The sequence below is a fragment of the Mucor mucedo genome, assembly GCF_025094135.1.
Source record: "Mucor mucedo strain NRRL 3635 chromosome Unknown EV154scaffold_147, whole genome shotgun sequence".
NCBI lineage: Eukaryota > Fungi > Mucoromycota > Mucoromycetes > Mucorales > Mucoraceae > Mucor > Mucor mucedo.
Window position 1 is genome coordinate 46,754 of NW_026252431.1, and position 13,167 is coordinate 59,920.

A 13,167-nucleotide genomic window follows, 5' to 3' on the forward strand; every position below is an offset into this window, starting at 1 on the left:
CCTATTGCAACTACACCTAGCCAACTGCACCGAAACACATTTCTATGCAATAGGACGGACACAATTATCAATGAAAAAACAGGTGCCAGGAAAAAAAAAAAGAGTGAAATTAGGTTTACAGTAGATAATGTGTCTCCTTTTGTTTAAGTATCTCTTCCTTACGAATGGTGTGCTGTCGTACAAATGGTCCGTAAGCACTTTTGAACATGAACAAACTACGTGAGAGGGCAAAGCTAACGAAACTATATTTAATATCATTACAGGGAAAAATCTTTGATCTTATCAACAAGATACCCGAGACACTCCCATACTAAAGGTCCATATCTACTTATAATGCCTGTAAAAGGATTCGAGCTGACTTTGTTTTGGTCGCAAATGGCCAAGAGGTCGGTTGTGGTGAGATAAAACCTCCAGGCACCACCTCTCAATGAGTAGAGGAAGATCGGACTAGAACAGCTGAAATACTTAAAAGACAACTGCATGTTTGTATCATGAAGAGCAAGGATCCAAAAGAATTTGTTACTTTTTGGTGTGGTATTTAACGGATTCAATATTGAACTATACGTTATGGTTTTCGAATTCGAAAATACTCCCCCTTATCAATTCTATGAAATTGAAAAATTAAAACTTCTTGGCTCGCCTGAATTATATAGCAATATCGAAGAAACCATCGAAAATCCTAAAAGATTCAAGGTAAATTACTCAATTTATATAGGGTAAGAAATTTATGACTAATTGTAATTATTTTTAACACATTGTCGCTAGACTTTCATAGTTTCAAGTTTGGCTAAAGAAGCAGATGTAGAAAAACCCTACATACACCATGATTATATCCACCTGTTCAAGCCAACCATTGCTTTTAAAAAAGTATTAAGAATATTATCACTGTATAAATATGCTTTTATACAGATTATAGGATTAAAACAAAATTCGCCCAAAATAAACATTTCTTTTAACCCTAATGAAACAAGCTGCCCGCCTCCAGTTTTCGAGTTATATAGTAAGATAAAAGACCATCAAGGCTAGCCAAAATTTATTGGAACAGAAAAATTGGTATGAAGTAGACTGAAATCCGCCAGAGAAAGAGAGATAGCTATAAGGTGATTGATGTAACAGAGGTTAAACACGAGAGTTAAACACGAGAGTTAAACACGAGAGTTGGAACGCGAAGCAAACATATCCTGTAATTTATCAGTGGTGTTACGGATAGTCTTGATGAGCATGAAATGTCAGGTTGTCGTCTCATCTCGAATAATGCCGCTGTATACATATAAGGTTTTTGCTGTTCAAAATCAATCAAAAGTCGCAGACACTTGCCCTTTCCGAATTCAATTAAATAGTTCAGGTCGAAAGCTAAGGCTGGAATAAAGAGAGACTGCTTCACTGCAGTTGATAATATCATTGAATCAGCAACTGATCTTTTATTTTCACCAATTCCGCTTAACCTACCTCAACCGACAATATACTTAAACAGGAACCGGCGAATGAACTTTTTTATTTTTGACAAAAGGTTTTTAATATGCTTTGGAATTAAGGTGATAAATCCAGTAAATGCGCCTTGCCTTCTCTTCTGTTGGAAAGTCTTCCGATTTATCAATTAATTTTCTAATCTTCATTGAAGGTTTCATGGTCTAACATACGTTTTATCTATTTATAAGCTACAATGATATTTATACTAGCTTAACGCATTACTTATCCGTATTACTACTACTAAAAAAAAAAAAAAATTGTACACACACTAATAACGAGATTTAGCTGTCTTGAATTACAAGGTATTTATTTTTACACTATACGTCATAGTGGATTACATTTATACAAGTTATATAGATTACAACAAAAACAATAGCTTCTTTCTTGATGAAGTAGGCTTCCGTCTCAATATCACTTCTATCGGAGGATGGTCGAAAAAAGATACAATGGCTACGATTCTTAATCAATAGACTTGTTGAATATCTAAAGCCATATTGGGAGTTATTTCTGCTGACGGTCTCCATAGTAAATAGCCAGTAGATCAGTCCAAATCAATATAAGCGCAGGTACACTCTGAGTTACTTAAATTCCTCAATCTAATCGCAGGGTTGTGGTTAACAGGCCGCTAAGGAACAGTCAATTTTTATTAGACCCAATTTGGTTCGCTTAGCTGTAAATGCAAATTTTGGTTACAATAAATATATATCAAATATGTCTGTGCGCTTTCTAACTTACTTTCAATGTCTCCCGTTTGGACTTTACATTTATATATCTGCCCGTGATCAAGATCAAACCAGCACATGAGTGAAAGAGTAACGACTGAATTGCCAGGTTTAGTATAACTCGGTTAGTATATATTCATTCATAACTATTATATGGTTTTTGATTGTATAATCTTAATTCCATGTCTAAAGGACAACTAAGATGCTATGACTAGGTGCACTTTGATTGTCCCTAAGAAAATCGTTTGGTAAAAGGTAGTGATCTAGAATCAAAAGATATCCATTGGATGCTACAGATCGTTTGACTCGTCATATAATGGATGTCGTAACTCAAGTTACTCTTAATAAATGCCATGATTGGATCATGCATTCTGCCAGCCTTTTCCCTCGATGTGCTAAGCTTTTCGCAAAGCATGCCATGACTGCCCTTTATAAAATAAATAATAAAATAAACAAAAATAGCCACACTTCTTTTTTTTTTTTTCACTCACAAAACAAAAAAGAAATAAAAAAGCATGACAGCAGGAGAAGGCATCAATTCGTCAATCACATTGGAAGGTTCCTCTTCACTTGTGGTCGACTACTTTCGTAAGCACCCACAGTAACCACCGTGTCAAACAAGGACAAAGAAAAACTAACGCTTTTCTACAAAAAAAAAAAAAGAATACTGCCTCAGTAGGTAAAAACATTCGAAACCTTCTCTATCCTTCCCGCCTTTCTTAACCAGTGCTTTGACGTTTAGTATTTTAATGTTACGCGGTTTAAAACCTGAAGACAGTTTCAGGCTAGTCACACGATACGGTCTCAAGGTCTACATATCTAACGAACCTCAATTGACAAGATACATTCAAGGTATTGTTCAGCAATTAAAAAGTAAGTATGCACTCTCCTCTCTCTCTCTCTTCGTTTAATTATATTTACTCACCAAACATTGTGTAGTCTGGGTAGAAGAAAACGTTGTCAGCAGATTCATAGTAGCCATTATTTCAACCGAGACGATGGAAACCATTGAAAGATGGCAATTCAATATTCAGGTCAATGGAGAAAATGGGTTACCCTCAGCCGAGAACGTTCCTCCTGCAGAGTAAGTTACCCATTTTTAACAAGCAAAAGAAATACTATTTGACACTTTTTCTTTCTGTAGTGCAGAAATTATTCAAAAGCAAACGAGAGATCAGATCAGATCCGTGTTACGCCAAATTGTACAAAGCGTGTCTTATTTACCAGAATTGGATCCTGACTTTTGTAAGTTCAAAAAAAGTATGACATCCGTATTGTGTTGTTTATTTATTTGGCATGCCGTAGGTACAATGAAGGTGCTTGTGATTGCTGATGATACTGCTGAGGTACCTGCAGCCTGGGTGGATGACAAAGCTTGCGTGATTTTAAAGGGAGCAGAACATGTACAATTAAGATCTGTCTCAACTCTTGTGCATAATGTCGATGCCTTTGTTGCCTATAAATATGATCCGTTTTAAACAAAATACATGATTCTGAACAATGCTCGTATTCAATCGCTTTTAACAATAAAAAAAAAATCATGTAATTATTTTATTATGATGTTATCCTTCTTGACCAAAATCTTGGGTAAATTCAACATGCTGTGTAATACCAGCCTCATTAACGGTAGGTCGAGAACTTTGAACGGCCTTTAAAAAGTCTTGAATGGTTAATTCAGGCTCCAACAGTTGATCTCCTTCAATATTCATCCAATTCATCACTTGTGCATCAGGATCACCTGGTGAACAAGGAGTGAAGTATTCGCGCATCATGCCAGGATTGTTTCTACAGGGTGCTTGAACTGCCTTGAAATGAGTAGCCGATTGCACTTTACGAATAGGTTGCATTAATGCATCTCGGACTAAGACCGCAATATCCGATCCAGAGTATCTAATATAATCACGTTCAATCTCTCTTTCTCTTTTCTCTCTTTTTCAAATTAGCAATTTCCTACCCATCTGTCAAGTCAGCAAGCTGCTTGTATTCTGCTTGTCCTAAGGTACATGGTGTATTTCCGATATTTAAAGCGAACAGACTAGCACGAGCGCCTACTTCGGGGAGAGGAATATAAATACGTCTTTCAAATCTAAAAAGAAAAGTATCAGTGGTTAGAACAAATTTTGTGTAAAAGGGAATGATGGATATTTACCTTCTTCTAATAGCAGCATCTAATTGCCAAGGTATATTTGTAGCACCAAGCACAAGCACACCATCCATGTCATTTCCAACACCGTTCATTTGAACCAAAAATTCGGTCTTGATACGACGTGAAGCCTCGGATTCACCCTCACCTCTGGAACCACATAGAGAATCCACTTCATCGATAAATACAATGGCAGGTTTACTCTCTCTTGCCATCTGAAATAGCTGTTTGACTAAACGTTCACTCTCACCTAACCATTTGGAAACCAAATCAGAGGAAGAGACCGAAAAGAAGGTGGCGTTGGATTCGGTAGCAACGGCCTTGGCCAAATAAGATTTACCTGTACCTGGAGGTCCGTAGAGTAAAATGCCTCGCCAAGGCTTACGTTGACCTGTGAAAAGATGAGGAAACTTGATGGGAAGGATGACGGCTTCCTTGAGTGCTTCCTTGGCCAATTCCAAACCAGCTACATCGTTCCAACTGACATTTGGCTTCTCGGTCAAAATAGCACCACTGAGATTGGCTCGCATCTTTTTCATATCAGCGTCGTCTTCATTTTCGTCTGCTTTCTCTGAACCACTGTTTATATAAAATATCAGCACATGCATAAATCGTCATAAATCCTCTCACTTACACTTTTTTTGTTTTACCCACTGCAGCTCCATTTTTACCAGTAGGACTCGATGCTTGTTTGGTTTCTTCTTGTGAGTTCAAAAACTCTTTCAACGTTTCGGCTCTGTTTAAATATTCCATAAGTTTAACACGAATGCGTTCCTTTAACTTGTCATTCTTCTCGTCTATATTATTTAAGAATACATTAATTTCCATCCATTTTAGAAGAAAGAAAAAACTCACATCTGATTGCTGTCATAAAGTATTCTAAACAGTTTTGGTATAAACTATAAGCTTCTTTATAGTTTTCTTTGTGATCTTCTTCGGTTGCCCTTTTCGCAATGTCAATGGCTTTCTGTTGTAATTATGAGTTTTATTTCACATCCCTTTCTTTCCATTTGTAGATACGCCCAAGTTTCCTCTTACTTACCGTAAGAAAGTCTGTGTTTGACATTATGTATACAATGGCTTTTTAAAATAAATTTAAAACAAAAAGGATGAGAAAAAAAAAAAGAGGAGATAGCGAGAAATAATAACAAAACTGCCCCGAGATTATTTTATTCAGGCATACACACACCAACTAACAAACGCGGGCGGGGCTGGGAGAATTATTATGCAGCCATGATCATGTGAAATTTGGCTCCATGCTTAAAAATTGTATGTGTTTATAAAAATGTTGGTCCTGTCCCAGCACTGAAAAGCTGACACTTTACCTCATGCATCAAGATAAACGACTATATCCCTCCTATTATATACCTGTCAAAACACCTGTTCCCACTGTAAGATCAAACCAATTTTTGAACAGATGCAAATCAAAAAATAGTATTCGTATGTTTACCTGTAATGGATGAAGATCCTTTGTTGGTGATAACGGAATGAACTTATTTCCAGTTACCAACAACGTATCATTATCTAAGAAACTTTGTGTTTAAACTTTGCTTCATCCGTTGATCATTCTGGTTAAAGAAGAGTTTTCTCGAAACTTTCTATCGTTTTATATATTTAATCGTAGTTATTTACTTTGATGAAATTTTTTATTCATTTCTTCTTTCAAGTCTATATTTTTTCCATCATCAAATATATTTAAGATATGCTTTTAAGACAGCATTGTTTGTATGTATGTAGCATAAAAATAATGATTACCAGAGCTATTATTAGTAAAAAAAAAAAAAATCGGAACAAACGTCACTGGTGCTTACATATTGTTTTTCAGTTATATGTTGATGAGAAGCCATATAACATTTATACATGCACATAATATCAATAGAATCTTTCGGCAATTTCACAAACCCGACAACATTTATACTCTTCAAAGTTATCGCACCTTATATAAATTCCTTCACTTATATATCTCTAATTGACAGTCATTTCTAGACGATAAAAAAAAAAAAATTTGCATGAAGTAACTATATAAAAACCAGGATTGCTATATACTAGATTATCATTACTGAAGACTGAATACCGAACAAAAAGAGACTGATATGACATTTAATGAAGGTTCGCTTATACTCTTTCAGTACATTCAACTTAATTTTCAAAAAAAAAAAAAAGAGCTGGCCCAAATAAATTTTTACATATGTTCCAACTAACCAAAGAATTTAATGGACCATTACTTATTCTATCAAGCTACCCTTAGTTTAAAATAATCAGATTTCTACAGTAGCTAGTGCGAGTAAACAAATAATGTGTAAGATTATGTCATTATGGACAAAAAAAAAAAAAAACTCAGTGCGCAGCAGTTATATTTATAACCATATGTCACATAGATCAATGTTTGATGAGTAAAATATCTCTCAAATATACACCAGATAATCTGTCATCTGTGAGAGATACAGCTATATTGTTTATTTAAAAGGATACCGCAATGTCAGTGGTAAATAAATATCGTGAGTTTATACGACATAGGATACACCATTAAAGCTCTACTTTTTTTCATGATGGGATAGAGATAAAATGTTGTGCTATTTATTGAGAAAATTAAAAAGTTATAAAAAGAGAAAAGAGAAAAGAGAAAAGAGAAAAGAGAAAAGAGAAAAGAGAAAAGAGAAAAGAGAAAAGAGAAAAGAGAAAAGAGAAAAGAGAAAAGAGAAAAGAGAAAAGAGAAAAGAGAAAAGGAGAAGGAGAAGGAGAAGGAGAAGGAATCATCTTATCTACTTAAACATTAGATTAATCCTATAGCAGCTCTTCTTGCCATCAAATTGCGAATTTCCTCTTCTTGTTTTAACGCCAAATCTTTAAGAATGGCTTCTACTGCCTCAGCATGTTGTTTCGTACTCATTTTGACAGTAGAAGAGGATTTGATATATTCTAATTCTTCTGGTTCTTCATCCAACTCCATAAGATATTCTTCTACATCAAGATCCATGGTTTGATATCTTTGATATGGATCGTAGTGATCATATCTCGTGCCAGTGTATGGTGCTTCTTTTGAGTTTCTGGAAACACCATATTCTCCTAAGGTCATCTTGATGTTATGGACACGGTTGCACATGCTTGATAAATAGCCTCGTGTGTTGCTGACAATAGTACTAGTCTTGGGCGTATTTTTAAAGAACATTTGATTTATCTTTTGCGAAAAGTGTAGCTTGTAAATAAGGGTTTTCAGAAGAAGAAAATGATGAAGAAAAAAAAAAAAAAAAAAAAAAAAAAGCGATATTTATGTAATTATGAGCCAGTTCAATCTTGGCGGACCGACACTCATGTGAAAATGATTGAAGTTCTTCCCCCAAACATTTAACACAGTCAGTAAACACAACAATCTAATTGATCATCCTATAGTGCTTGTTTTTTTTAAAAAAAAAGGTATGATCGAAAAAGATAATCATTATGAAATCAAGTCTTGAGCCAATAAGCATGAATTAAGATGATGTCAATTAAAATATATGTCAAAATCAGGCAATCGTGTGGCCACCCAAAAAAACATTTGATTTAGTTTTTTTTTACATAATCTTCCAACTGTCTTAACCATAAAGGGAATTTATTACATGCATGATGTTTCAGGATGCAATGGTATAATTCATCTTGTCCTCTCCATTTTTATTTGTGCAATATAGATAGCTCTATATACTGATGTGTCGCATTCCGTATACAGTCACATATGTTTAAGTAATCCGAGTATAACAGTTAATGTATACAGGTAGACACTTTGTTTTTTTAAAGGTATATTTTAGATGACTACTTGGCGTTGTTTAAAATAAGCAGTACCATATTGGCGCCACATCTCCCCAAAAGTTATAGAACTGCTAAACTAACGTATGTGTCTTTCCTGGTAAACCTTAACAGTCACTATAGAATTTTTTTTTAAAAAAAATAAATAAATACATTACAGCACACTATAACTAAAAATGCTATCACCTTGAAGTTTCCAGCATTTTATTCGCATCTTAAACTGACATCGGCGGTATCAGTAAATTTTTTGCCGTTTACCGGAACCGGGGATATCTGGTTAAGCTTAGACCGCTACCGCAAAACCAAAAAAGAGCAAATGATTGAAAGAGTGTAGTTTTTCGTCTTATTATTATGATAAATAGTATTTATAACAGTTTTTATATGAAGAAATAGTGTAATAGCTATTACTGAGGATTATACCAGGGGTGGAAGGAAGTAAGTGTTTCTGGTGTTACACGAATTGATAACGTTTTGATTTTCTTCATAAAGGTCTTCACCAGGGGAGCGAAAAAACACAATTTGGAAACCCCGAGAATAACTACGAGAAAAACTACCAGGTTTAATTCCAAATGAAGTAAATACGTGACTAAACAAACATGCAAGCGTACATATTTCCTCTAAAATGACTTGTTATGATTTTACGCAGTCTGTTATTTTTACTTGTTTGATTTTATATTTTATTTCATTTTTTTGCCTTTTTTCTTGTTTTATACCTATTATCGTCACCCTCAACAATGAATCCCAATACTTTTAATGAACAGCAAATTTACGTTTTGTTTGAAATACTGTCTGATTTCGAACGACAAGTCGATGTAGCTAATAAATACAATTCAGAAACTGAAATAAAAATTGAGCAAACAGAACAAACAGGGATGTTTGAGGTTATGGAGCAAATAACAGTTTTACGAACAACAATGGATTACACTATCAATCAGATAAGTATGGCGGAAAGTCACCGCGTTATTAACGAGGTGCAGTTTATGATCTTTATGGGATCGCCTGTTCATTTAGCTGAACGTATGACGACTGGAACACATCTCTCTGGAAATACATACCACTGGTGGACTCATCGGCATCCTCATTTACACGATGGAAGAGGAATATGTGATGTTTTGAGATAATAAAATTAGATAAAAAACAGAAGAAAAAGAATTAAAGAAATGAGTCTCTGTTAATCCTTTATTAAAGTTATGGAGAGAAGGTCATCGCAAAAGGGAGGACGCTTTTCATATCAAAACATCTGGGAGATTGAATCTGGTAAAGAATAGGAAGTGGCTTGTTTCTATCTTCTGAAACATGGCAATTAGAATTATATGGTCTCAAGTCAATCAATATTTTATCATATTGATTGGCCCGAATTATTAAGTGAAAATTTCTCATTTGCTGATACTTCAGTAACAGATTAAAGAGAGTCATAACAACCAATAATAATATAATTCCCAATATATAATCTGTAACAAGATTATACTGGTAATATGAGAGTACCACTCGAATATTATAATTGAACCATATTGAAGGTCATTCTATACGATCTTTATTGGAGGAAATACGACACTTACTATGACATTTATTGTTAAGCTTATATTACAAATAGTATCAGCATGGATAAACCTTTGATAGCTCTAATATGGCTATAGCCTTGCTAGGTCACCACAAGGCGCCAATTGATCAGCTTTAGTAGGTATTCTAATCATGACATGACTGTCAGGAGTGTGATAATTGAGGAATAAAAAGGGAAATGTAAATTGGAAAGTAAAGCAAGTAAAGAAATGAGACTCTATAATCCTTTATTATAAGTTGGAGAGTTTGTCATGATAAAAATAGAGGTCCTTTTTATATTCAATTATTACTTCAAGATTTTCCTGCGCAGATCGAATTGACTATTTACCCGCAAACTGGGAAATGGTAGAATTAGATTTAGAAATCAGTTACATATGAAACATAGCTCATTGTTATATACAAGGAGCTAGTTGACCCATATCCGGCACTTCTAGAGCATTAGGGGGTCCCAAACATTAAAAATAAAAATTCCGAAAATGTTTTTAAAAAATCCCGTAATTTTTTCCCCAGCCAAAAATTCAGGAACGGACGATAAATTTCGGTCAAGAAAAACGACGGACGATAATTATCGGTCGAGAAAAATGACGGACGATAATTATCGTCCGTGGATTTTACGTCATAAATTATGACGAAATTGCCATAAAAAGTAATAAATAGTTTATTTTTCTTTATTTTACGTCATAAAAAATGACATGCAAATGTCACCACTCATCTAATTATCATATATAAACCTCGTTTATCCCACATTTGACTTACCTTCTTTCTCTGAAATTATTTTCTGAATTATATCAACTAAAATGCCCGGTCAACGTAAACAAACTACTGCTAAAACATCCAAGAAAACGTCTTCCAAAACAGCTTCTGTTGATGATAGCCAACGTGGATCCAACACTAGTCCTGCTCATGCCAAAGCGATGATTGGTTACTTCGAGGAAAACATCAAGCTTTTTAAAGCATACATCGGTGTACATGATAACGCTGCCCCTGGAGCTGCTACCATAGTCAAAAAGCGTGAAATCATTAAGGGTATGATGAGAAAACTGTTGGCTGACAAGGCTATACCCACCGATTGGACGCTGGATCAGCTTATGAAACGTGTTGCCCGTCTTTTTACCAAGTACCGTGAAATAGAGAGAAAGTTGAATGGCACTGGTTTTGGTTTGACAGAAAAGGATATTCGTGGAGGGATCACCAGTATCGAACAAAAGTGTGATTTCGAATGCCCTGGATTTGAACGATTGTCGACTTTGCATGGTGATAGGCCTAATACCCAACCTGTTTGCGTAGCTTTCCATGGTGCTCCTGGCGGTACTGAGTATACGTTCTCTAGTAGAAAAGAGCCCACCATTACGGCCATCGATGAACAAACCCGTGCTGTTTTTGGTGAGGGCGAAGAGCTTGAACCAGCTCAGCCAATTCGATCTGCTTCTGAGGAACCTGCAGCTCGTACTCGTGATCCTTCTGTTGGCCCTTCGTCTCCTGGACCATCCATGATTCCTCGCTCTTTGTCTGTCGAGCCTGCAGGTGACAATGATACGTCTTCTCTTCCTGTGGTTCCTGAAGATCGTCCTAGACCTCGTCGTAGTTCGATGTCATTAGACAGGGAGGTTGCAGAAATCCTTGGCACGAATGCCTTCAGCGACGATGATGATGATGTGGACACTGTTCGTGTTAATGCTGGTTCCCGTGGTGTTCGTGGAAGCTCCAGTAGTACTCGTGCTCCTGGTGGTCGTGCTGCTTCTAGCGGTCGTAGTTCTCGTGGTACTCGTGGGAATGTTGGGTCGTCCAGACCTCGACCTGAAATTCCTTCAGTTGATCGTATTCGTGTAGATCCAGATCACGCTATGAGAAACAAGAGAATGAAGAGGGATTTCTCGTCGGAATACCGTGAAGCCCAGTTGAGAAGGGACGAAGTTCTGAGAGAGAACAGCCAAAGGGAGTTCGAGCTTGGTATGACGGAGCTGTTGGTGACGAGTCTTCAAACCAATGCGTTCAGAACGACGTCCTTCACGGAAATTGCCCAACATATTGCGGCGTTCCGACAATCATTGAGGGAACCTCTTGGGAATGCTCGAGGTAACGAAGAGGCGTATCGAGTAAGAAGTGATAGTGAAGGTGAACCCGCTTTTGACGGTAACGATGATGGATCTGATGATGGATCTGAAGTAGCTAGACGTTAGTTTTTTTTTTCTTTTGAATAAAACCTTTTTTTAAAACTAATATTTACCTGATTGTATCATTAATGACCTTCTACCATCCCTCATTCATTACAATAATAAATTTGCTCATGACTTCCAAACTATAATGCGCTTTTCATCGATCTAATTTCTTTATTTTTTATTTCGTGCGAAATGTACAGTGTAATCTGCCAATACTACATCCACAACCGAATCCCTCCATCTATTCAGTGTACGACCAGAAATACTTTTGATGTTGTCGAACGATTGAAGCAACAATACATCCTTTCTTGACTGACCTACATCTACGTCTTCAAAAAAATCGCCAGCAAAATTGTCGTTTTCAGTAATCAAGAAATTGTGCAAAAGAGCACAAACAGACACCATCTCGTCGATCTTCATCACGTCCTCGTTGCAATTTATCTGGATAGGAATGTTCTTCAAGATCCTCCATTTACCTTTCAGTACACCGATCGTGTTCTCGACGGCAACTCTCGCAGAAGAATGTACCTTGTTGAAATCTTCGCACTTCTTGGATTTCAGTACCTGAGGTCTCCTGAAAGGGGTAAGAACGAATGGATGTAGAGCATATCCGGAATCACCCAGAAGATACTCATGGTTTGCACCATTACCACATGTGAAATAAAGGTGATCTTTATTTACCATAAAGCTGGCATGCTCTACACATGTGGCGTCACCCACTGAACCTACATATCCTACTTGCAATCCAAAAATGATCATCCTTTCGTCGCATACGACTTGACAATTTAGAGAGTAGAAACCCTTTCGGTTATAGTACGTTTCGGCATGCTTCGTTGGCTTCTGCGCAAGACGGAAATGGGTACCATCAATATACCCAATACAATTTCGAAAAAAGTGGTACTTCTTGATTGCTGCGGCCGACAATTCTCTTTGCTCCTTGTTGGGCCAGCGCATCAAATGTCCAAGGTTGTCATTAATTGCCTTGAAACAGCGTTGCGTGTAGTTGGTGACAGAGCCTTTACTAATCCCAAACAAAGTAGCAATTTGGTCGATGCTGCACTGTGAAACTTTTTATCGGTCCAATTTTTGAAAAGATTTTGAAAAAGTTAGACCGGCGGTCGCGGTCCAAAAATTGGACCGATTATTTAAAAAATCGGTCGAATTTTTGGACGGATTTTTTAAATAATCTGTCAAAAAATTGGACCGATTTTTTAAATAATCTGTCGAATTTTTGGACCGATACTGACGAGTACAAGCTATAGTTTCAGCAAATAGTAACGTAGTAACCTTATTATTTAAAAGAATGGTATTGGCTAAAAATACGACTAGCGTA

The 13,167-nt window shown here is 36.3% G+C and overlaps 4 protein-coding genes across 4 annotated transcripts; 3 read left to right on the forward strand and 1 right to left on the reverse strand.

The window, feature by feature from the left end:
* Positions 1-567: 567 nt before the first annotated feature.
* On the forward strand, positions 568-855 carry EV154DRAFT_397674 (uncharacterized protein; the record flags this gene model as incomplete). The annotated part of the gene is made up of 2 exons (XM_051595217.1): positions 568-693; positions 766-855. Coding segments are annotated over 2 exons (216 nt in total), but the record flags the coding sequence as incomplete, so codon positions are not given.
* A 1,824-nt stretch (positions 856-2,679) lies between these two features.
* EV154DRAFT_526103 (DNA-binding protein) lies at positions 2,680-3,710 on the forward strand. Its single transcript, XM_051603361.1, has 6 exons — positions 2,680-2,780; positions 2,856-2,871; positions 2,935-3,065; positions 3,132-3,276; positions 3,337-3,437; positions 3,498-3,710. The coding sequence occupies exons 1-6, from the start codon at positions 2,708-2,710 to the stop codon at positions 3,668-3,670; spliced, it is 639 nt and encodes a 212-aa protein (XP_051452388.1). The 5' UTR covers positions 2,680-2,707; the 3' UTR covers positions 3,671-3,710.
* Positions 3,711-5,460, reverse strand: EV154DRAFT_526106 (P-loop containing nucleoside triphosphate hydrolase protein). Its single transcript, XM_051603362.1, has 6 exons — positions 5,378-5,460; positions 5,191-5,302; positions 4,970-5,132; positions 4,342-4,914; positions 4,147-4,278; positions 3,711-4,082 (listed from the first exon to the last, which is right to left on the reverse strand). The coding sequence occupies exons 1-6, from the start codon at positions 5,399-5,401 to the stop codon at positions 3,755-3,757; spliced, it is 1,332 nt and encodes a 443-aa protein (XP_051452389.1). The 5' UTR covers positions 5,402-5,460; the 3' UTR covers positions 3,711-3,754.
* Positions 5,461-7,931: 2,471 nt separating this feature from the next.
* On the forward strand, positions 7,932-9,236 carry EV154DRAFT_555756 (uncharacterized protein; the record flags this gene model as incomplete). The annotated part of the gene is made up of 6 exons (XM_051605298.1): positions 7,932-7,956; positions 8,084-8,106; positions 8,276-8,443; positions 8,517-8,550; positions 8,605-8,672; positions 8,877-9,236. 6 exons carry the CDS (start codon positions 7,932-7,934, stop codon positions 9,234-9,236), a joined length of 678 nt encoding a protein of 225 aa, XP_051452390.1.
* Positions 9,237-13,167: the final 3,931 nt, after the last annotated feature.